Here is a 25,969-nt window from a genome sequence, read left to right as displayed (position 1 = left end):
CCCCAGTGGCTTTGCCAGAGCATCCTCTTGATTATAAGAGCTGTGGTCCTTCAATCATGTAATAGAAAAAATATTGTGTTTAGTATATGACAAATGCCATCCAACTCAGCTAAGATTTCAAGTATTGAGTACTACATAAAACTGCTCAGAAGAAATAAATGTAGAAAAATTAATTAGGAAATTATAATAATGAATAAAAAATGAAGTAAAGTGTCCTCTTGCAAATATTTTGCAAATTTAAACCCAGGATATTCACTGGATGTATACTTTGTGATGGATTATTTGTCTGTCTGCGCTTTGAAGGTCGTGTTACATCAATTAATAGGCATCGATGGAGAGAAAAGCCAATTATGGGGTCAGAGATAGGATATCGTATTCCAAAGGGAAACTGATCGTATTAAATAGCTCAAAAAAGGATTACAAGAATGATGTAATGGCAATGATCTGTTACAGTGGTGGAGCTGAACAGAAAGGTTAATGGCCAGAGCTGTGGGGGGAAAAACAAACCCATGAAAAGGGGGGAAATATCTAATACACTGAATTGAAAATAGTTGGTGTTTAATTCCATGGATCATGGACAGTATGATTACTAGTGCTTGCTGGTTCAAAGGCAGTCATGGAATTAATTGAAATCGTGATTCTAGAAACAAAAGGGAAAATGGTGGCTTTTAAATAGCCTGTCATGTAGTCTGAAATTATTTTCTTATATATTTCATCTGTGCATTGCCTACAAGGATTATAACACGTGTCTTTATGACAATTTAGATGCCCAGAGAATTGCAAATTTGTGTAGCAGAAGACAAAGTAAAATGTGAGGTACAGCTTGCCCTGTCATATAAAAATAATCTAGTTCTGTAATGTTGCAACTCCAAACCAGAGAGTTCCTCCATTTTTGGAATAAGTTGTGCATGGCATTTATAGTAGCTGTGTGATACAATCATGGGGTCCATCTGCAAGAAAGAAAGTCTGCAGGCAGTAATTCTACAAGTGACTAGTCTGATTCTGGAAGAGAAGCAGCAGTGATTTGCTTGTGAAGGAACCATAGTTTAGATGGGTGAAGAACCTGTGCTTTCTCCTGTCAATAAACCCAAATAATTCCCATTAAGTTTAGTATGAGATGAATGCATATTTCAGAAGGAATCAGACCACTTAGTCCACCATATCTAATGATATAGCTAATGGTATCCTTTGCAACATATGCAGCATGAATGAAAAACTCTTGACATGAAATTACCTTTTCATGGCACAATGGTGGAGACCAAGTTAGGAATCTGTGAGAATGTGTTAGATCCAGGATAGATCTCCCTCCAATATCTATCCAAGTTTGATCTCCCTCACATGTGCACTGTAGTCTGGGACAACCTTAAGATCTGTATGCACGATGGTATACAGACAGGCAGGGCAGGCTAGGCTTAACAAGAGGACAAGTCTGGTGCCCTCTTCTTCAGTCTAAAGCTACTACTGCGTGGCTGTTGTGGGTACTGTGGAGCTGAGAGATTCACTGCAGCCTCAGAGCTATTATATAGACAGTGGGAAGTATTTACTCCCTGGTCTTTAAAGAACAATACCTTAAATCTTGAAATATTGTAGGAGTGGCATGGCAACCAAGGTAGCTGATACTTCGCTACATGTATGTGTCCACTGTGCAAAGGCACGTGAACTAGCTTTAAGCAAGCTAGGTCAGCAGTGAAGGGCTGTCAAGTGCAGAGCTCTGTTGAGAAGCAGAATAAATTAATCTATTAGGAGCTCTGTATTCTGTCTCAGGAGCCAGTCTGCTAGTGATGCTGCTGGTCCCAAAGCATGATTGTCTAGGACTAACTTCAGTTTCTTGCTGTGATGCTACTGGGTGCACAAAAGATTTATTTCCTGGCAACAGTCACCAAAGCTTATGTATGACTGGTCTGGGGGAAAAACAAAAGCAATATGAGAGAAAAACAAGGTCACTGGCAACATTTTCTGTTTCGAACCTTCTTAGAAATAATTGTTACCTTTTTATTTGTCTTGTTTCATTTGAAAATCACTTCCCATCTTGTCTTTCTTGCAGTTGCCTAGTGAAAGGCTGCAGCACTCCACTTCCTGGTGTTCAGAAGACTTTTGATGCAGTGGTTAATGTCAGGCAGATCATTAGTGCTTGATACAGTTTGATCATCCCAGTTCCCACAGTCCTAGGTTGGATAGTTTAACCAGATCTCACAGAAGTCCACAATCATCAACCAGATATTGAATTTCCCATATGTAGTATGGGAACAGGGCTCTGTTGTTCTACAGTTATTTCTGTAACATTAATGATTTACTTTCATGCCGAAATATACCTTCTCTTTTCCAAATAATTGGTTATAAAGTAATTTCTTGTTCTAAATACAATAATTTTGCAAATGAGAATTTAGTTAAAACTTTCTAGGCTCATAATAATTATCATTAATTTTAATACCTCACTTGACTGCTGATATCAGAACCTTTAACTGTAAGTTAATGCTCTGTTCATCCAGTAGGGTCAAAGCTTTACATGTTACCTTTTGTCTAAAGAGCTTAAGTGCACAGATGTTACTAATTTTAACCTTGACTCACCCTAATGGTAGAGTATCATGTTTACAATACTAAAGGAAAATAAGGAAGACAATCTCATCCATTATCATACCATGAAAAGAGAAGGATTGATTCTGTCACCACACTTATTCCAGCTTTTCTGTTAGTTAATGTTAAGTTTAGGAATTCTACACAGCAATTTGGGAAAATGTCTGTAAGTGAACCAGCCCTGACAGTACTCTCCTCCTCATGATATTTGTTGCAGGTTGAGACTGGAGATCTGGGAGATGTATACAAGATTCGGGTCAGCTGTGATGATGTGCCAGGCTTTGAGGGTTGGCATTTGAAGTCTTTTCACTTAGAAGAGCTACATACAAAACAAGAACTGAACTTTGACTGTAACTGCTGGCTCTCTCTTAACAGAGAAGATAAGGAGCTGGTGAAAGAATTCCCTTCAGTCAATGCAGACCAGAAAACTTTACCAGGTAAAAACACCGAGAAGATATAAACAATGTAAACTAACCTCTTGAAAAGGTTATATATTATAACCTTATATATTAACCTTATAAAGGATATATATTATATCCCACAGATATAATATAGCGCTTTGTCTGGATTTGATATCTTCAGTGTCTCTATTGCAACTGTCTTCATAATGCACTGCAAAAATGCTGACCACTTAAGAAATTTTAATTTTCCAGTTAAGTTGCATATTGGGTTTCACAGCTGCTAAATCTGCTGTATGATTTGAAGTGTGCAAAAATGAACAATATAATTACACTTTTTAAAGATAAAGCACATGTTCAAAGCCATGGAAATGATTTGTGGTAGAGTTACTATTGAGGTGCTTAGCTTACAATAGCTTTAGCTACTAACACAAGTATCAGAAATAAACATTGTACAAAAAAGTTTTTTATTTGTCTTTCCCTAAGGACTATTTTTTGACATGCTGAGAGTTTCAGAGTATATTCAGATATAAACTTGGCATATGAAGACCTATAGGAGTACTGCATTTGTTCAGAAAAGTTAACAGTTACACATGAGATAAAAGTAATTAGAGACGTAACTTCTTTTCTAAACTACAGTTCCGGAAGTTCTAGTCCCTGAATACCTCAAATGTATTCAAGACCTTAAAAGAAACTATAGCATTACATTAGTTAAATGTTAACTCAGCAGGACTGTACATTAAAAATGACATTTGAAAAATTTTGGTTGTTCTTTTTGTATGACTGTGAATATATATGCAATTTAATGATCTTCTCAGAAGAAAATCCAATCTGACTGTGTAGAAGTGCATTCGTACAGGAGCACTATAGAGGCAAAAAGTTTAGAGCTCCTGTCATGCCCATTAAATTAATAAGTGCATTTTGTAAATTTTTCTACCTATATGTCATGTCGTGCATCCAGATGTTATACTACATCTGTCTCTGATATTCTAATTTGCATAAACTTTGCATAGTGTCTTATTCTTTGACCTGCGATAGTTATTATCTACTGCAGAAATAATTCAGTTTCTAACAGTCCCTGAACAAACTCAGATGAGATCTTATTTTCCAGATCTTGCACACTAAAACAGAATTGGGCAGAATTTGTCTAGATTTTAGCAGCTTTAAGCTACATAAGTCTGAATTGTCCAGGTCCAATTTCCTTTGAATTTCTAAGGAAATTAATGGAAAATCTTAGTTGAGCTTAGCATGAAGAGATCAGATGCATACAATGACCTGACCATTTCAATCACTGTGTAGCAGATTTTTTGCTAGCTGCATAAATAAAACCAAGCAGTAGTCTTACTAAATACTCTGTATTGCTGTTTTCTTTTAAGTACACCTTGCACTTAATCAGCTTTACGTAAATTTTTTTTTTTTTTTTGTACAGTCTATAAGTATGTTGTCTCTGTACATATTGGCGACTGCTGGGGAGCAGAAACTTTTGCAGATGTTTATATCACTCTCTATGGCAAAAGAGGGGACACAGGTGTGAGGAAACTTCATACATCTTTAGCAAAAGGAAGAAAATTTCAAAGGAATAAGGTAATGGCAAAAAAAGCTGTCTTACATGTGCAGGGGTTAGAACTGTATTAAGTGTCACTTAATGCCTGCTCAGAATATATCTTGCTACAGATGGGCAATAATTTGGAAACAGATATTTTCTTCCAGATATTCACAGTAGACCAATGCCAGTGTTATTTCCTTACTGTACAAGAACATCCCCAAGTGACAATAAAGGCTCCACATGAGCACATAGAAAGCAGATTACTGGGGAGAACTGTTGTAATCATGTTTCTTACTTCTTCTGTCCAAATATAAGACAGCACAGGTAACAGAGAATTAAAAGTCAGTGATTAGAAGTAAGTTACAGAAATTGCTCTGAGACTTTTGCAATCAGTGATGTTTCTGCAACCATGATCCCACATGAAGTGCTAACTCAATGTCTAGTCAGTAAATTTAGACAAGAGACAAGAATTCCACTTAGAGAAGAGAATGCACATAAAAACTGTTTCTAGATGACTGATAACAGTAGAATTCTTCTCTTGTTTATTAGGTTTTCCTATGAGAGGTTCACTCACTGAACACTGAAGTTTGAAAAAGCTCACTACCAAGATGTACATTGTCAAGGAGAGTCTTAGATTTCTGTGAAATTATTTCATTAGACAATTACCACAGCACTTGGTAGGGTAAAAGTGAAATCAGTAACAAACTGAGAGAATTTCTAAATTTCATTTCTGTGTCTTCCTCAGGGCTATGTCTAGATACAGAAGATAGCACTCTACAATAATTATTTTAATTTACCTTCATGCACAGAATTGTTTCCTAAAATGTCTTAATTAAAAAAGTTAATGATTTCTTCTTGTAGTCTGCTGTTGTGTCCTGACTATTGTTAGAAAAAAAAAAAAAAAAAATCAATGTTTTGCCATATGAAGGTATTCATATATTAGTAGCAGAAAATCTACTTCTCCAATATTTTAATTTAAAAAGTATCAGGGACAACACATAGGACTTTGGCAAGTACTACATTCTTTAGAGATCAGTTTGCTAATATATTTTTTTTTTGATTGCCTTGACATCTGGTTTAGTAAATTCCTGTTGTAATTGAATTAATGTTTTATTGGGATGATGGTGTTAATTATAATCCCAGACATTGCTGTTTAAACTCCAGTTGTTCATAACCTTGTTGACCATCAGGTCCATCTGGCCCTAGACTGGGTCATATACAGAACACCTCATTTACAAAACAAACAAGAATTTAGTGGGGCATATAATTTATTTCTCTGCATTTCACATTTTTCCTTATTGTTTCTGTTGTCCCTATTCTCATCCACTGATGCTTGTATTTACTTCTCTTTTGTCTTACTCTACCTTCTCCATTCTGCTTCCCTTCTCATCTCTCATCTTCTGCTCAAATTGTTCTCCACCTTCATCTTAACTTCCTCCCTTCTATTGCTTACTCTTTTCTTCATTTGTTATTTCCACAATTATTTTCATTTTGTAAGAAAAACAGAAAGACAGGCTTTTCTGACTATTAGAAAAGAATTCAGGACCTATCTTGGAGTGGACATGCTCTTTTTAGATTTCTAACTTTTCTTTAGGACTATTAATGTATACCTAGGTTTGTATGATAAATTTTAGAAACTAGAAGAAGTACTCCACAAGATAGAAATTTGATTAGAAGCAAAATCTTGTCATAACTGTTTGACTGTCAGAAAGTTAATGTGTGTCAGTGGTTCTCAACCTGTGGTCTGCGGACCCCTGGGGGGCCGCAATGTCATCACAGGGGGGTCTGCGAAGGTTTAAAGCAGAGGTAGGGAACATTCAACCCGGAAACATTTGGTCTGGCCCGTGGCAAGCACTTTGCCTTCTTTATCCACAGCCCCCTCCTCTCATACTCAAGCCCCGCCACACCTGCCCTGATGCACTAGTATATTTGGTGCTAGTATGGTTGGTGGGACCCACTTTAACTAGGCGGTTTTTCTCTTAAAGACAATTTCTTAACCCTGTTTAGGGCCACAACGGGGCTGAAGTCTGTTCCTCCAAGTGGCAGCCCTGGACCCATAAAAAAAAATATATGGTGACTGAACACAGACAAACAAGGGGGTAGGTGAGAAGAATTGTAAAAATTGATCATCAAATTTTAATGTAAAAATTGGCATCAAATTTTCAAGTAACACATTAAAATACCATAAAATGGGCCATTTGAGCAAGAAGAGTGTTGATGTTATTATTTTTAATTCATATGGAATCATTGCAATAAAGATATTATAATATGAGTATGTGCATTAACAGATTAACTTATTTCCCCTTCTCTCCAGGTCTGAAGACCCTTCATGAGAAAATTGAAATAAATATTTGATGCAGTCTAGTGCTTTAAATCTTGAATTAGGTCTTGGTGGTCCTTGGCCACAAAAGGTAGTTAAAGGGGGTCTGTGGGGAAGGAAAGGTTGAGAACTCCTGATGTATATGCATTATAATGTAATATGAAATGATTGATGAAATGATCCATATTGTCTAAAGATCAAATGAAATTATAATGCATCATTAATGATGAATGTGAGACTCAATGTTAGGTATAATCAGCATGTGCTTTCTCAGATTCAGAGGGGAGATGTTATGTTAATTATTACAAAAAAACAGGCACAAATTTTAAATCCTCAGCTGAATCCAGGACTACATTTTCCCTAAAGTTCAAGCATGTTCAGGTCCAAACTCTGTTGTTTTTTTCAGGTGGATTTGTTTTTGGTGGAAGCTGTTTCTCTAAGTCATTTGCAAAAAGTGGTCATAAGACATGATGGAGAAGGCTATGGGGCTGGGATGTACCTCAAGATGGTAACAGTCAAGGAATCACAAGACTCAGACAAAGAATGGGTCTTCCCATTGTGGAACTGGCTTGATACTCATCTGGGATTATGTGAGACTGTTTGTGAGATTGTGACAGTGGGTAAGCTCTTCTGTAAAACTGGCCTGTCTGTTTATATGCATTTTTTAAAATTTAGCTACAGCTCTTTCAGATTTCTATAGTATCTTTCTTTTATTGAAAATGTGAATTTTGAGTTTGATCTTACTGTTATAGCAAAACCACATCTGGTAAGGTCAAAGTTAATAAAATTCCATCTTGTAAATGTGTTGTGTATGGAACACTTGCCTTCCAAATTAAATACAGCACATTGCAATAAAAGGTTTAAAGCAGATTAGAGTTTGGGATGTGTGCCTCATGGGGATGAATAGCTTAAGTTTTATGCACCACTTTGCAGGTATCTTAGGATCTCATTTGAAATCCAGAGAAAAGTTACTTTGGTGAGATGAGCCTAGTCTTTACCTGTACCACAGTACAAAGTAACAGTTCTGCTATGCTCAGCTTCTGCTCATTTCAAGCCTACTACACCACAATTTGTGCAAATCTAAACCTGGATGTATTTGGCAAAAGAACAATTACAGTAAGACCTTTAGTCATTTAGAACTAGTAGAAAATATTCCTTCCTTCAAACCTGTGAAAGCAATTCCATGTAAAGTAAATGAGCTACAAAAGTTTGTCCAGAGGGAGTAAGACAGCTTAAAAACATAAGGTGCCCACAATAGATATGCAGGTATTCAGTTATGTGGTTTTTTTCTGAGCTGTAGAAAGTACATTTTGCTGAGCTGTTCCTTTCCATTATATCATTTTCATTTCCCATAGAATGGTTAAAACAGAATGAAAATGAAGGATAACAGCAATTAATGAAGAAAAAGAGAGGAAAATAGTAATATTGATCTTCTAAGGATCTGGCAAATATTTCTGCGTGTTTATTATAGGTTTACCTGTCAGTCTTGCACTATTACCTAGCAATATAATGTGTGCTGTGAGATCTAGTTACAAGTAGAGTTCATTAGTATCATTCATTTTGCATTAGGTGCCTACATGCCACAGATGGCTGGTGGTTCTAAATGATAAATTGGTTTTAGTAACATTGATTGCTTTTTAAAGAACAATTAATTAGGCCTCTAAAAGGTGACTGTATGTTCTCTTAGCAATTACTTCCAAACATGACAAGGAAAATACCTTGGCATCAAGAAAATACCTCTGAAACTAAATTTTAAACACAGAAAGAACATTAAGCTGTTAAATCTTGGCAAAAAGTATAATAAAGGTATTGATGTGTTATTCTTAGTGAACTGTTGCTATAGATACATCATCATCTGCAAATAGAGCGTTGTTTGTCTACCATAAAGGCTACAGTCCTGCTATATTATAACATTCTCTTGTGCTGTCATCTTTCCTCTTTCTCTCTGATAATTTTTAAAGGCAGAAGACTGACTTCCAGTCCTAAACTGCTTGAAATCAACATGAAGTCATCAGGTGTCTGGATAATGGACATAACTGGATCTGACTTGAACAATGAAGAGGATCCAATATACCTTTCTTTTATCTTCTACGGCAACCTGAGTTGCAAAAAGTTGCCACTTGAAGTTACAGGAAAAGCAATTCAGATCAAAGTACTTCAACCTTTCTTTATTGAAAGAAAAGCCTAAGAATCATGTAGCTGATAAGCCATTTAATTCTGAGATAAATTGTTTCTTTAAACTAAACTACCAAATTGGTTTTTAAGTCCCCTGTGTAGTTTGGCATAGGTCACCATTTTTGTTTCTAGGTGGTAACACTGTCACTTGAACAATGGTTTTTGAATGAGCAGATTCTCCCGATGTCTCATACTGAGAATGCTTAAGTGAGCGAATTGTTCCCTTGGTGCATATCACAGTATATACTGTGCTGCAGGTACTGATTTACAGGTTTTGTTGATCTTACAAAATTAAGTCATTTGTAAACATACAATATGCCATGGGATACTATAGCTTTTGGGGCTGATGATGAAGAAGGAAGAATAATAAATGAGATGAAACTTGCAGAAAGTTCATTTTTCTCTTTCATGTAAATTATTCTTCCCTACCAGCACGTTTCTCCTGGCTAAGTGCCTTTTCTTGCATGGTTTCTTTCTTTCTTTTTTTTTTTTTTTTTGTTTTTTTGCCTGTCATTATCACTTTCTTCTTCCTCTTGATCAGCTTCTTTTTATGCACAGGTTTTCTCCTTCTTTATTCAGTTCTTTTGCCCTTCCATCATTTGTCTTCACTTCTTCCTATTACCCATTATTAACAAGCATCTGAGGTCCACTTTCATTGAATCGTAGTCTGCTTCTTTTCCCAACGCTCTTACTTTCCTCTTGTAGCTAGAATTCCTTCCCAGTGCCAATGCTGTGTTACTCCTATGCTGTTTCTGTTTTGCTCTTCATGAAAGACCAGTTCAGTAGAATTTGGAACTGACCTGAAGGTAAACACTGTAGACACCTCCTGTTGGCTCAGGAAATCCCTGAGACACAAAGTGCTGGAAGCTAGGACCATATTCAAGGGAAGTGTGACTACTACTTGTCCTGTTCTTGTACTGCTTGTTCCATCCTTCTGTTGTCCTTTGTGGGTTTTGAGGAAATGGTTGATCTCTGCGAAAAAACTGAAACTTTTAACCTTGATTGGTTCCTCAGCCTTAGTTTTAACCTTGATCGGTTCATCCTGCAGCTCCAGAAACAAATATAAGGCAGGACTGAGGGAATGGGAGCAAGTGGGCAGACAGGGAAGTGGGAACTTCACAAGCCAGCTTTACATCCGAGAACTATGTCCATAAAGTCACATCCTGAAAGATGTTTCTTCAGGATTGACTGCTGGAACTGCAGAAGCAGGTAGCAAGAAAAAAATCAGGAAAAAAAAAAAAAAAAAGGGGTGTGTGTGTGTGAAGAGAGCCCTGGCAAAAAGCCCAAAGAGTGAGTGAAAATGTTAGTTTTTATTTTCGGGTTCATCAGAAAGCAGTCTTGGAGTTATGAATGTAGAAACTGTTTCTTGGTTCTTCTTACTACTAGCCAGGTAAATTGCACTTAATGATTGAGCTAAAGAAATATTTGTCTGTTTTTTCATGTTCCTCTTTTCTTTAATGAAAGAGAAAATAAACAGACTAGCCTAGGTCATAAGCATGATGCAAAATGATGAGTACCCAGAAGGTTTTCCTAAGTTATTTCCAGAACCTCTGGTAAATATAAACAGTATGAAACTGGAAGTGCCTTGTCAGAGGAAAGGCTGAAGTCAGGTCACATGCACTTCTATCAGCTGGGCAGCATTTGAAATGAAAGAGCAGGGGAAAATATGAGAAGGAGACAACAGGAAAAGGAAAAGACAACTTCTGATTTTTCCCTTCTTTTTCCCTTACAGGGAAAAATTATTGGTTGAAAAACAATAATTATAGTTATCTAAGGCCTCCTCTACTTTCAGTTACTCAAGCAATGGTATGTCATAGAGATGCTGTACTATCCCCAGTAGAACTGGAAGATTTCTTCTCAATCATGAATGCAAGAAGATTTTAATGGACAGCTTCTATATGAAAACATGATGTAGGGTAAAGATGGAGGATCTCTTGGATGTTTCCTCAAAATCAGATTAATTCTCCTTTAAATTTATAGTTAATTGCACCATTTTTATATTGTGATTTGTAAGAAATATTTCTAATAGTGTTGAATTTTTAAAAAATTGACTAAAGCTTCTGTGCCTGCAAATAGTCTGCTGAATCAGTGTATTATATATGAACACTGTGCCTTGTTCTGTGTACAAATTTCAGCAGTGACTGCCATCACTTGTTCCCTGATATCAAACCTCAAGCATTCCACCTCCTCATTCATGTTAGTAAATCAATTTTGTATTGATTAGAAAGGGGGAAAATAGTAGCAGTTATAAATCCGCACCAATCCTTTAACTACTGAAGTTTGTTCAACTGTTGCATACAGCTATCAACTATATTTGATCTGGCACAATTAGAGTGAGATCCATTAATCTTCTCTTTCTCCTCACATAGGATGAACTGGCAGATATTGGCTCAATATACAAAGTTCAGGTAACTGGCCCACATAGCAAGCTAAAACAGTCATGGCACTTAGATTTACTGCATATGAAGCACACAGGCACAAAGGAAGAAATGTATTTAGCTTTTGACTGCTGGTTCAACCCTAATGAAGACAAATGTGTGGAACTTCCAGCTCTTTATGCAGATCAGGAGCCTTTGCCTGGTAAGCCAAGCCCTTTTTCGTTACTGGGGTCAGGATCTGTCACTGGAATACCAGTATATCTCTTTTGGGCCTAAAATACTGTGTGAAGATTTCCACAAGAATTTGATATTAAAGAATATGATGGTTTTGCACATGTATTTATCACAAAAGAAAGCTGAGAAAACAGAAATCATTGGTATCAGGATTATGACAGATGCTATAATTGCTGACACTAAACATAGGAGTTGGCTTCTTTCATGTTAGAGGATGTTCCAGTTTTAGCTCTTGATTATTTATTATCATCTCTTCAAATTAACACTACATCAGCTGAAGATATGTACCAAATAGAATCTACTCTGTGATATTACCAGAATCTTCGTATTCACAAATAAATATATATGACTTAGAAAAATAGTAATTTTTTTAAGAATGAAAGAATTGCAAAGACCCCCCAAAAACAGAGATAGAATTTTTAAAATGTGTTACAATTAGCCAACGAAGAGATATCCAAGGATTTCAATTGCACTAGTATTTTTATTGATGTTGATGAGAAATTTATAGCATAGCAAGTAATCCACAAAAATACATATTAAGTTGTATGTTTCTCTGCTGTTAGTAACACATGTGAATTGTATGATGCCAGAGAGATAATAAAGTGATTTCTCCCAACCCCTCAGGAATATGTGGAGGACGACCAATTGCATAGTGAAAACTTGATCACTAGCTATTTAAGAACAGACTTTCCATCTATCCAGCTCATTAGAATAAAGAGGATTGATGGGGATAGTAAAGATCATATATTGAAGCTTTTAGTGACAGTTAAGAGGTTTATTGCTAGAGGCTATAGTACAAAGAGTGTTCTGCTTAAACAGAAACTAATAGAAAAAGATGGAAGCAGCCCAGAAAAAGGAATAAAATATTCCATGTGAACTTTTGCACACTATTCTCTAAGGAGATTTTCCTAAGTATTTCATCCCATTTAAAGTTGAAACTTGAACAAATAAAACACTGAAGACCTTTTAAATCTCTGGTTTTGTGGAGGCTTGCACAATTTTAAACAATTAGTAGCCTTATGTTTATTTACTGAAAAAAATCTTAAGATTTTAGGGTTTTGATCTGTCAGAATCAAAACAACATTGCTTCTTGGATGTAATATATGCAGGATGTACAATCATGAATTTAGTGAATCTAGATCTTGTTAAAAAGCTTTGTTTCCTGAATTTATTTAGGAAAAAATGGGGAAAAATATAAGTATTGGTAATTATTTTCAGAATTCAAAATTGCTAAATATTTAACTACATATAAAAAGTCTGGAAATTCAAACAAAAACATTTTCTAGAATACACCCCTCAAAGCCTTTATTATGCTAAGATCTGAATGGAGATACTGTCAGACAGCATTATCCTGATTTGTAAAGCAATTCAGTTTTGAGGTATATTAGAAAGTTAAGGTGTTTTTCTTGGAGATTTTCTAGGAAAAAGATGTGTATATACTCTCCTTCAAAAATTATTCCATAGATGGGTAGTACCTACTAACCTAGGATGTTTCTCACAAACCATTTTGTGGAGTACAGTGATCTACAACTGGAAGTGTTAATTATCAGTTTTATTCTTTGTAGCTCCAATACTAATTCAGTCTAAAATTTCTGTCAGCTTCTTCTTTGTATTCCAGTTTGATTACTAGTGACAAAACAAAAATTCATTTTTATGTGTTTGCTCTCATTATTGCTTTGAAAGAGACATCCATTTATGGAAATGTCTTTGATGAACATCTTGATAGAATAAATTCAAACAAAGACAAAAGAACAATTTTGAAAGATATTGATCCCCAGACAAAGCAAACAACAGGTATATAATTTTATAGAAAACAAAGTAAATGCTAAAAACTAAGCATCCAGATAAAAGTAACCTTTATCAGTAATGTCAATTGCCTGGTTGTAATCAAGACTGTGCTAATATAATTACATCTAAATGAAGTGATTCCATGAGATTTAGCAAGGTAAAAATATATATTCTAATTCATAATCTTCAGGAAAATTGCAATTCCTTTGTTAAAAATAGTGACCACTCCAAGTTTTTTCTGCATTTACAAATACATTTGTTCCATGTTTTTTCATCTCTTTCTGAGCTCTAATATATCCTCTGTCCATGTCTCCTGCATATCCCACTTTGTCTGGTTGGGCATGAGGATGATTTTTCATGCTCAGTAAATCCCATCACAGCTATCAACCATCATTGAATCTATTCTTAATAATTAAAAACAAACAAATATAAGAAAAATTTAAATGTAAATCTCTGAAATTGCTTTTTCTTCTATCTGTGGAGATATTTCTTTTTAGAAGTGACTGCCCATCACCAGACTATAAAATTATATTAATAAATCAAGGTCAAATGATTCTATTGCATAATTTCATTAGGTTCTGTGGGATTATCTCAGAGCTGAATTTGTATTTTGGATATTAGCTAGTATCACAGAAGCAAATAATTTTTAAAACTTCTTTTCTTTAGTCTGTCCATCCTAGTGTTTGTGAGCATGTTATTTTAGTCTATCTGTATCATGGGCTAAATTATGTATTGTGCATCTTTTAGGACTTCAGATTAGAAGACTGATTAAATTTTTTTTATGAATTCTGTGATAATTCTGTGCAGGACATTGATGTGTATATTAACACACTGGACAAAGTCATTGCACACAATAACAATTAACATGTTAAAAATTCTTGCTGTTGGACTCCGTATTTCTTGATGATTTCTAGAAAATTTCTTGATGATTTTTAGAATGCCATTATTTGTGACTGCAGTTGAAGGCATGTACCAGGAGTTGTTTGAATAGGAGCTGTTTGAAGCTACAGTGAGAACCTTGCAATATATAGCTGTCAAAGTAACTATTGAAGATCAGTGCTAGCTTCTCTTTACTAAAGGATTTTTAATACCAGTTGTGAACTGGCCTCTTCTGGTTGCTATTAGCATCCTGTGAAACAAATAGCATTTTTTTCTGGAGTCTACAGACATTCTGCTCCTCCTCCCTCCCCCAGTCAAATCTGTTAGCATAAGAACATGGAGAGTTTAAGTGTTTAATATCTGTAGTAAGAAACATCTGTATTAACAAACATATTGATCTTTATTAAAAAATCACCTAACTATATGTTTTTATAGTTAGTAGATAAAGCATAGCATTCCTACTACTTTGTTAATCATAATAGATCATTACTATGTAGTTGTGTACCTTGATGTGTTTGAGCATGGAGAAATAGTTGCTCACTACATGGTACCTAACTCTTCCAGATACAATTCAGTCCAGAAGCTCATATTTATCAAATAATTCCTTTTTCATTAAAGTTACTGGTAATTCTTGTGTTATCTTCCAAATGAAAGTAGTTTAGGGATGTTTCAGCTAATGTAGTCTTTTGACTTACTAGGCTTATTAGCTCAAGCATGGCACCAGACTCACATGAACCAGGCTGGCTCAGACACAGAAGCTGGTGAAGTGACTCATGCTGTTCTGCTTACTTTTACTGATTTAAATTCCTGCTCACTCATGCATCTTTCTACCACACCTTATTGTGTAGGTTAGATGAACCCTGTACTTTTGACTAGATTAATAAGATCAGATATTCAACCGGCATAAAGTGATTTGCTCCACTACCTTGAGCATATTAACTGTGTGGCTGTATCAACTGAGGATCTTGTCCTGAACCTTTAATTTCACAGAAAGGGTGATTTTAACTTTTTGAGACTTCTTATGTGATAAATTAGCAGGGTTAGACATCAGATTTAGTTTTCCACATCTTTTTGCCATAGAACCAAATGAACATTTAAAAAACATCCCTGCTTCACCTTTGATTCTTAGTTGCCTAACATTCATTTAAAAACAAAACTGATTCAATGGGGAATTATGACAATAACCTATGAAATACTCATTCACCATATTGCAAAGCTACAGAGGAGAGCAGTGAGAGAAAAGGTCTTGAGAGTTCTAACAGGAGGACTTCATTTGGTAGTTCATTTCCTCTCCCACAGCTTTTCTTACTGTTTTCCCCCATTGGAAAAATTACCTACATTGCTTGATTTCTTTACAAAGCTAAAATGACAATGGTGTAAAATGTTTAACTATACCTCGGACATTCAGAAAGGATGTGATTGTATAATTTAAACTGTTCACCCCTGGAAGGCTGTTGAGACTTCTGTGGGCAAATCTTACTGAATTATCACAATAAATGATATCTGAATACATACTATGTAGTAAATTCAACAACAACAAAAAAAGGCAAATTCAAAGCAACACCTTCTGTCCTATCTTTAATTCATGTTTTTTTTTCCCCTTTTTAATGAGTATTAGGCGATCACTTTCAGTTTTGTACTGTGTTGGCTTACATGTGAAACAGAGCTTTTATGAATAGGATTGGGAAGCGACAAAGAATGACAAGGTTGAATAGAACACCTTATTTTAGTAGATTTTTGTTGTTGGGGTATGTTGCTCATCTGATAGTCAGAATGGTCCCAAACTCACCCTAAAAACTTTTACCCTGTTTCCCAGCACCTCTTTTGTGTTATGTCTTCCTTCATAGGGGTTACATTGCATATATTTCACTTATATAGTTAGTGGAAGTCCTGTCTCTGATTCAAAACCTTTGAAAATTAATGAGAAATATTTGCTGTGACTACACTGAGCTTTAAATTATGCATCAATAGATTCAGCAGATTCAGCTGAAAATACTGACTCAGCAAAAATATTAGATATGTTTCTCATTTTCAGTGTGTATGTTGTTTGAATACTACTTGTGTGATTAAAGCTAAGCTTGTGGTTAAGTATGTTAATGATTCTGGACAAAAGCAGTAAAGATGATTGTGAGCACTGTGGTTTCTAATCTACCATACATGAGTGATTAGATCTGTGGACCAAACTTCCAATTTTATTCACACAAGTAGCCTTTTGACTTCAGTGAATCTGCTTATATGACCAAGGTATACAGGCAAGCAACACTCTAGATGAATAACACAGGATCTTACTTTCATATCCTAACTCCTGTAAAAGCTAAAATGCCATTGACTAAGTGCCAAAGAGTCACCTGGACAGCTCGTGTACTTTCAATATCTGGATCTCCAGAAAAAGCAAGTCTGTGTAGCTACACTGACTTTAAGGCAGCTATGTTGTCTTTCACCTGACAGTGCATATTTAACTGCCTTGAAGAAAGGAATGGGATACATTAGGGCCCAAGTCTAGCAAAACTCTTGATTTACTTCTTATCATCAAACATGAGCGATGCTGTCAATTACAAGCACTTTCTCAGCTCTTGGTTTAAATGATTAAAAAAAAATTATCCCAGGGAAGTCCCTGAAGTAAAGTAAATAGTGCTGCAGTGAAATAAAGTTACTTTTCAGAAAAGAGATTTTCTCAAATGTCATCCCCATGTAGTAAAAGATGAAGAGAAACAAAGACATTTCAGAAGTTTATTGCAATGAGCACACCTTTATTAGTGGACTGATACAGCCCTTATTATTTAATGAATCCTTTTAGATATTAATTTTTCAATCAGTATGCAAACCCACCCTTTAGAACCCTTGTTCCAGTTATGTGACCTTTTTATTTTAGACATACAAAGAAATAGCTATATAAGATGCCACAATATTTAAATTCAGGCCTTTTGATTATAACACTCAATATGAATAGCACCAACTTGTGAAAAGAACTGTAAGAAAAGCTTAAAAATAAATATCCTCAGAACACTTTTTTTTTCCCCCCTCCCTGTTTTCCTATCACCTACGCATGAAAATAAATGACAGCCTTAGCTTCTGGGTTCTAACAATCATTCTCAAAGCTATCAGAAATTTCTCATAATTATATCTCTTTAAAGGATGTACAGTTTGGTTAAATTGGGCCATTTCTATCTTGGAATAAATTTGACTCAAGAAGCAAACTGTACTGAAAATATCAGATGTTTCCAGGATGTATACTTAGATATTTGTGTATCCTGTGGTGTATTTTAGACTGAAATATGTATTTCAGACTTGAATAATTTGTCTTCCAGTGCTCTCTGGTTTGTATTGTTGATTGTGAGACTGAAAGCGGTTCTTAGTTTCTCCTTGGTTTCATGTCTGTCTAAAGCACTGTTTCCCTTCTTTGCACACACATATTTCCTGGGAAAGCAGATGTCATACAGCCAGCCAGGTCCCAGGTAGGGACAAGCAGCAGAGTGAGGCTGGAAGACTTTCTCCAGCACGTAACTGTCACATAGTCTAGATGTTGTCTATGACTGCTTTATTGCGCCAGTGATGAAGGCTGTGGGAGTTGGGGCTGAATAGTTTGGAGTAGTCAAAGATAGCTCATAACTTGTAAAATGATGGATTTTAAGGGTGCTCAGTCCTTAAAAAAAAAATCAGTCTTGAAATTTGTGACAAAAAAGTTCAAGAGATAATATAAACATTCTCAAATACATTCTTGGTACCTGTGCATTGCTTATTACTCACATCCTAGTTGTGACTTTGCATTTTACAGTGGATAAAAATGTTTTCCTCCTCCTGAAAAATATTAGAAAGGTGTGTTTTACAAACCTGTGTTGCTGCAAGATAGTAGTTTTTTACCTTAGGCCAAAGTAATAATGCTTGTGGTTTGAAGCAGAGGAACATTCAGACCATCTAAAGTCAGGCTCCTAACTTTTACTGTCTATCCCTAGACTATATGGGAATCCATCATATGTGTTTTCTACAGCACCTGCCTTTCCCCGCTGACTACATAAGGATCATATTCCTAATATAGCCACCAAAATTAGATTCTTAAAGTGACACCACCAGCATCATACAAACAAGCACAGGTTTATTACTGTAATCTGAGTAAGAGCAGCTTTACAACACTAGGAGGAAAAAAAACCAACCCCAAAAAACCCACTTCTTATTTTTTCCTGGGCTGCTGCTTCTTAAAATGATGCAAATGAATATTGAGATTGTGACCTCCTTCTGTTTAAGTGTTTCCTTATTCCTTGTTTTCATGATAAACTCAGGGACTAAAATAGGTCATTTTAAAAATGAACATAGGAGTTTTCCATGAAGTTTCTTCAGAATTAATACAATCTGGTCTCATCTGCATCACTCCCCTATGTATTGTGTCAGAAGAGGGAAGGAAGTAGAAGCTCCATATAGTGGTCACAGGTGTCTCTTCTAATCTCTATATTATGATCTCAGCTGAGAAAATCAGGAATGCTTTCCCTTAAACTCAGATTTCACTTAGCTGCTCTGTATTTGTGGGTTATTACATAGTACGTGAGAGGTTCTTTGGAGACTGATATGGAATGTGAGGTTTTTCTATTTGTATAGAAATCTGATGTTGAAAGAATTTTTAATTCATTATTTCTGTTTCACAATAACATGTTTTAACTCAAGAACATTGTAATAGTATTACTGTCTGACTAGTGAGAAGGCTTGATGTGTTCATTCAATGGGAGATAATTACATGAGTTTAAAGCTTAAGACAATCAGGTTCCAGCATTCTTCTAAGCCACTTTATAAGTGTAAGGTCCCATTTCATTTCAAGGAGAAAATAGGACAAAGAGGGAAGGAAGAAACAAAGAAATAAGAGTATTCTTAGAAAGCAGAATTTGGACTTTCCAAAGAGCATGTAAACATGATGTATTTCTTAGAAAGGGATTCCCTACCTTAGGGGGAAGGGGGCAGTACATAAGAGATCCTGTGCCCCAAGCAGCAGCCAGTAGTGCTGAATTTCTGGGAGTGGTGTCAGAGCAGAACAAGTCTGTATTCAGAGGATTACCAAACAGTGAGTTATGCAGCAGGAATGTGTTTTGGTTGTGTATCTCACCAGGACTGAAGAGACCTGTATGCCTTGTTCTGTGGCACAGTATGGGATGCACATGCATTTGCAATGGTTTCTGCCAGGGATTGGTACATAATGCAGGTGTGGGCAAGAAGACAAGGAGCATTTTCACATGCTGACTTTTTGTCTTTGTATATGTATTTTTTTCTGAAGTTGTGGAATATGCAGTCCATTTGCACACAGGAGACTTGAAGAAAGCCGATGCCACTGGTGAGGCTTATCTTTGTATACAAGGAGAAAAGAGTGACTCGGGGAAACGATGGCTTAACTCGAGAAACAGTCTGATCACTTTTGCTAGAGGGCAGGTAAAACAATGTGGGAAAATGTAACTGTATCTGTGAGTGTCTTTTTGTTAAAATTTGTGTTTACATAAAACCTTTCATGGACAGAGTATCAAAAATTCTAATGTTTTATATTCCATATAGACATAATTTTCTCTTGTAACTAAGAGGTGATTGTCTCCATAGGTAATGTTGCTTTTAAGCATCATCAGCATTGTACAACAGTGAAACAGTTAAGTTAATGAAGTAATTTTGATTTGGACTAAATATATGCTAAAAGTTCTATTTTAATATTCTAGACTTTTAAGGCCAGGAAGGTATGAGTGCTTTGTTAAAATATGCCTGATTGATAGAACTGATAACATTTCTGTAGGGTATCTTGCCTTTGTACCTACTTTAGACCATGACCTTTTCTTGTTAACTTTCCTGAACACCAATGTCAGTGTTCTAAGCAGAGTTTTATTTTTTCATGTTTTCAGTTCTTCCCACTTACTACTTTTGAACATGGTAAACATATTCTTGCTTTTTGAGGCTTCTTCTTTTCCTAGAAGAGTAATTCCTGGAGTAGTTATTGGCATAAGAACAAAGTAACTAAAACAAATTTTAGATCAAAAGGAAGTATATATTTCAGATCAAAAGGAAATGTCTAGCTGATACTTTACTAGACCCTACTGTTTGCTCTGAGTTTAGGTTTGGAAGATTTTTTTATTTTTGTTTTAAGGGAATCAGGAAATCATTGCAAAGTACATAGAAATCTTCTTTTGGGGAGGGCGGGAGAGAGTATGTAATTGTTGCCAGCCAACCCAGATTAGTTTGTTTTCTGATGTAGAAAGAAATCTGCTTGCAATATGCTTCATTTATGCTTTAAATGTGCCTCTGTTTATTTTATCTGCTCTTCTTTTCACTTCTAAAGATTCTAGAAGACACAATGGTTTTTGTATGAAAACCAAACTAAATCTTTGTTAGTCATTATGTCCTCTGTATTCCTATATTTTCTTTCTCCATTGTGGAAGAGATTATGTGTGCCCAATGTCTTGTTCATCAAGAATTGATCAAACTGCTAGCTCAGACTTCTCAAAATAAGTCTGAAAATAATAATGACAGGATAATAGGGCTCATCTGGCTTTAAGGAGTAATGTAGGAAATTTTATAGATTAATCTTTTTGGTGATATAGATAATAGTTATATACAATATATCTTAAAGATAATACCTTAGAGAAATCTGAACAGCAGGGCTGCTTGCTACAATGGATAAGGTATCAGTACAGACTGAAAGAGGGACTGATTCCTCTTTCTTTCAAAAAAACTGAACTGTGCTGAGGTTTTTTTTTTATTCTTTATTTTGTAAGAATGCATGTTAAATTTTCTTTAAGAATAAGACTTGTAGAGAAAAATATGTGAACAATACAATTCTGTGTATACTCACTTCTGAATATTTATTTCTGTGAATACTCACTCCAGTGGAAATATAACTCATCTGCAAATTCACAAGGATTTTTTCTGTATAATCCAGATTCTGTGTCAGTTTTTGAATGGGCCTGTTCACGAGGCTAAATCCTTTGTCTGAAACTCTAAAGGGCTTTTCTATATCCTGGGCTATAGCACCCTAATCTTCTTATAGAAAAGATTTTGAGTAACAACTGTTTGGGTATTCATTCTCTCACAGTTTTCTTTACTTCAGCTTGCCCTCACATGCCTACTTCTCTGTTATTAGTCTTAGCTCTTTTTTTCTAGATGACTCTTGTGATCAATATGGTTCTCAAAGGTAGCATGGATTTTTGTATGTCATTGTACTTGACAGCAACTATGGGAACAATACAACATTTTTATTGCTTGTTTTCAAACCCCCAAATTGGTCCCCAACTTTTGTCTTCAAATTGCATTTTCAAGCCAACCTTTCCAACACAACTGCTTCTGTCTACAACAGGATATCTCATGAAGTCACAAGAAATAAAACAGTCTTACTTGTGAATATTTTACTCTGCAGCTGGTTTCCCAGAGTAGATAGATCCATTCATGAATAGTAAGTTTCCAAACCTCATTTCTTCAGGTCCAGTTCAAAAAAGCCAACAAATACACACTTTAAGGAATACGTGTCCCCAGTGTCAGTGTGCATACTTATGTGAGCTTTCCCCATTGATTATGAAGGAAGATGACTGCACAAAGAAGATGACAAATATGTATATGGAAGAAAGTGAATATACTATGAAAATTTACAGTACGGAGAAAGGGAAGATTACATGAGGTATATTCATCATGCAAGTCTGTTGCATGTGGAAAATTTGACCTGTTATAGAGATGGCTTCAATGAAAAATCCTTATCCCGATAGCACAGTGATTGAAACCTTCCCAGACACTATTCACTTCATTCCCATTTACCTGCCTAATTCCCGCGAACTTAACTGTGAATTTTAGTGAAAATGAAATTGCTCCAGATTTTCAGAATTATTAGACACCTACTGTTTATCAGTTTCATTGGGAGTTAGGTTCTGGATGAAAGTAACTTTCAATACAAGTTATTGATCTGATTTGGTTATTTCAGTTCATGAAGGTACTAGAAATGAGCACTTTATTGCTAGTGTGTGTATCTGATGTTCCCAAAATTACTTCCTATTAAATACAGCAGCATTTTGAAATTCATAATTCATAATATTAACTGGATCAGAAAATACCAGTTATAGCATATAATATTTAATTATAAACTCAAAGACAATGGAATGGCATAAATGAGATAAATTTGCTTCCATTAAGATATAAATGACCACATACACAGGCTAAACTGCTAAATATTCAAAAGCAGTTACATATTAAGTTTAACCAAAATATAATTTTGATTATTTTCATATTGCAGGTAGATGTTTTCAAAATCAAAGCAGTACACCTTGGCAAGTTGAACCAAGTTCTTGTTGGATTTAAGAGTATAAAAAAAGGTCAGCAATTTTCTCAGTTAATGTATGGTAGTAATAATGTAGATTACCAGATTTAGCAGACCCTAGAACTTCAGAAATGTCTTAAATTTAAGATTAAATTCCCAAGTGTTTTTTAAAAGTTCTAGAAAATTTGAAATTGCTCTCCATTTTCTGCTGTTCATTATTTCTGTTGGACTATACACATCAAATATCCTGCTTGGTTTTACTAAAATGTGCAAAAGATTCCTAGGAAATGTTGTGACGATGTAAAATGGTAAAATTGTATGTGAAACTTTGCTCCATAAAAATTGCTATGTATTTATGAGTACAGTCAACAAAGCTTTTCTTTTTCAGGAAGCAATATGACATCATGCTTTTGCAATTTTTTGACCTTTTTTTTCTTCCTCTGCATTTTAAAAATGATGGACATTTTCATTATAAAAGAGAAATTTTTTTTCAGGACTAAATACCTCTAAGTAAAGATAAGAACAGAAAATCAGTTCATCATATGGGGAAGTGGAACATGGAAGAAAGGCTGTTCTGGCCTCATAGCTTTTTTTTCTTCTAACCCATAAGAAATATCTTCTTTTTTAAAGGGTTTTACATATGTGAGGTTGAGTGGCAGATTAAAAAGGCTGCACTTCCTGAAGCATTTTTTCTTGTCCTCCTTCCAACTCTACAGCAGCTGTTGGAGTTAAAGAAAATTGCTTACTTCTTAAAAATAAATAGCAACAGCAAGGAGCATCATGAATTGATATTTCCTTCAATACTTTGGCTACAATTTTGACCCATAGATTTTTAGAGTCAACAGAACAGAGTTTCTACAGATATTCTACTTTTGCAGATAATTTTAATAATGGTGATGTTTGTTCCAGAACATGATCAGCTGAGTCTCTTGTTCTTTTATCTTTATCAAAAACCAAGACTATAAGATGACTCTTTAGGTTAAACTCAGACTCAGGAAAACTGATTTGGAGACTATTTCCCATGTATTTCCTAGATGTTGTCATTACAATGAATGATGAAACTTTCATTGACTTCACCCAGACTTGGAGTTATAACGAAGTTTACCAAGACTCAGAAATCTGAGCCTTCAAACACTTTGTTTCCAGAGAATCAACACAATGGTCTCAATCAAGAGAAAACCTTCAGCTGAAGTTTGTGCCTTATTAGATAGCATAGAACCTCACCAGAAAGAAAGTTGTGTGTTGAGAGGATTTTCTGATGGCTAATGTGGTAGAAATCCTGATCCTTTTTCTTTTAGGACATTGATTATATAATTTCCTATGGGGAACTTCTCATGTCTAGAGATGTCATACAGAAGCCTTTCCGTCCCTTGGGACACTAATAGATCACTAAAGCAAATCTATCCCTATGTTTATTTTCACAGGGAGATCTGTAAAAACTTAAGACTTCTTCACTGTTTTAAATATTTTGGAGCATAGGGAAACAGACAGAAACACATATACACACCGCCAATATATTTTCAGAAGTCTTATTTCCTTAAGAAGTCCAGCAAAAGAAAATATTTTATTGATTTTGTAAAGATAGAAACTTGACAACATACACAGAACATTTTGTTGCTTAAAAGGTATAAATTAATAATGTCCTGTTTATTTTCGATCAGATGAGTGGTTCTTGGAAAAAATTGTTATAAAGGAAGTCCTCTACCCTTTTTCTGCACATGTTTTTGTTCACAATGACTGGATCAATAAACATTCCAAGAAAGATTTTGTAGAAGTGGCAATTCCGCTCAAAGGTAATACCAGCAGAGATGTCCTTCATTTGCTTGAATTACTACTGCATGGCAGAGCAGAACAGAACCTGTACAAGGCTACTTCATAATGTAGACAGAACTGAGCATTTGAGCATTAGTATCCTAATGGTGAAAGGCATGGACCTGGACCAAGGTGAATCATGCCTTCTGTAAACAAGGAGGAAGAAATTATGCCTGAGATGGAGAAGGTGGAAATGGCAGCATTGAAAGAGTCTCCTCTGGCAGCACATATCCTGTCTTTGGAACAATACAATGAAGCTAGACATGGCCCCTGCACAAGTGTGACATGGATTCATTAAGCAGTTGGCCTGGTTTTCTACAGCTCTACAGAGCTAAAATGAATAATGAGGGTTTTGTGGCTTTGTTGCCTGACTCGCCTGTGCTAGATCCAACACTACCAGGCAATATAATCTTGTATCTTTTATCTTATACTGCCTTATAATTTAGATACGGGCTCTGAATATATGTTTGCTTTCATTGCAGAAAAATCTGTGACATCTCTTCTCACAAAAAATTTTGATACTAAAAGCAGAGGGCGATGGCAAACATGGGTGCACTGTACACAAGTACCAGAAGATGTTCCTGATATTCAAGTTGTTGTATTTGGAAGAAGAGGGAAGTCCCCTGCACAGAAAGTTCAGAATCTGAATGATAATCCATTTTTGGTCGGTTTCTTTTTTACTTCACACAAATCTTACCAAATAGTTTCAGTAAACTAAGAGTTGTAGCCAATGTACATGAAGTTGTGCAGAATGATATTTTTGTTTGTCAGAGCTAATGTTTATACCTCCATATCTTATATGAACAGCACTTTGAGAAATTCTCACATATGGGCTAATACATATCACTTAGGAAGGCTCTCGAGCAAATGCCAACTTTGATATGAAAAGCCACATTAACTTTGAATTAAGTCTAGTAGACCTTAACAGTAAGACGATAAATAATGAAGCTATCCCATGCTTCCTTTACATTCTACTTCTCAAACCTCAACTAATCTGTTTTCACTACTTAGAACTCGTGCCTCTCTACAGTGAGCCTGGGCCTTGGCAAATATCAATTCTGTAGTTTGCACATGAAGTTAATGGCAGCTTCTGGACAGGTGTGTGAACCTGGGTCACCCCTTTCAAAAGGTTTTAATTCTTAAACATGGAAAAAAAAAAGTCATTACCCATCTTTTGCAAAAACGCAATATAAACATCACTTAACTGCTGCAAGATGAAAAGCCACAAACAGCAGTATATGATATGACTCAAGGAAACCAGCCATCCTTTCTTTTGAGCACTAGAATAACTGAGAACAGAACCAATATCAGGGCTAAAAGTTATCTTCAGTTCCAAATTTCAGTTCAAGTTTGAGAACAAAGATGTGGTGGATAGGAGGTAAATAAGAAAGTGAAAAGAATAGTAATATGAATTCCTCTTGTAAATATAGAATCAGTCATGCATTTCCTTGCTTTTCATATGTTGGCCTACACTCTTCAGCCAATTCTTCCAGTTAAAAATAAACAAATTATGATACAAATGTGAGTCCAAATTGTAATCTGAATGGGACTACTTCACCCCAACATTAATGTCCTTGACTAGCATTTTAACCTATTTTAATTTTC

General features: G+C 35.4%; 1 protein-coding gene across 1 annotated transcript in view; it reads left to right on the top strand.

Moving 5' to 3' along the window:
• RP1 (RP1 axonemal microtubule associated) overlaps positions 1-25,969 on the top strand; it is a 179,519-nt gene that overhangs the window by 103,430 nt on the left and 50,120 nt on the right. Inside the window, exons 32-40 of the mRNA XM_074819124.1 lie at positions 2,792-3,011; positions 4,402-4,556; positions 7,245-7,458; positions 8,800-8,990; positions 11,383-11,593; positions 19,550-19,701; positions 22,529-22,607; positions 24,214-24,345; positions 24,847-25,028. Of these exons, the coding sequence (XP_074675225.1) occupies positions 2,792-3,011; positions 4,402-4,556; positions 7,245-7,458; positions 8,800-8,990; positions 11,383-11,593; positions 19,550-19,701; positions 22,529-22,607; positions 24,214-24,345; positions 24,847-25,028 (1,536 nt within the window). The remainder of the gene's footprint in view (positions 1-2,791; positions 3,012-4,401; positions 4,557-7,244; positions 7,459-8,799; positions 8,991-11,382; positions 11,594-19,549; positions 19,702-22,528; positions 22,608-24,213; positions 24,346-24,846; positions 25,029-25,969) is intronic.

This window comes from Strix aluco, chromosome 1 (assembly GCF_031877795.1).
Source record: "Strix aluco isolate bStrAlu1 chromosome 1, bStrAlu1.hap1, whole genome shotgun sequence".
Classification (NCBI taxonomy): domain Eukaryota; kingdom Metazoa; phylum Chordata; class Aves; order Strigiformes; family Strigidae; genus Strix; species Strix aluco.
Note: the sequence above shows the minus strand (reverse complement) of the source record. Positions and strands in the feature narration are given on the sequence as shown.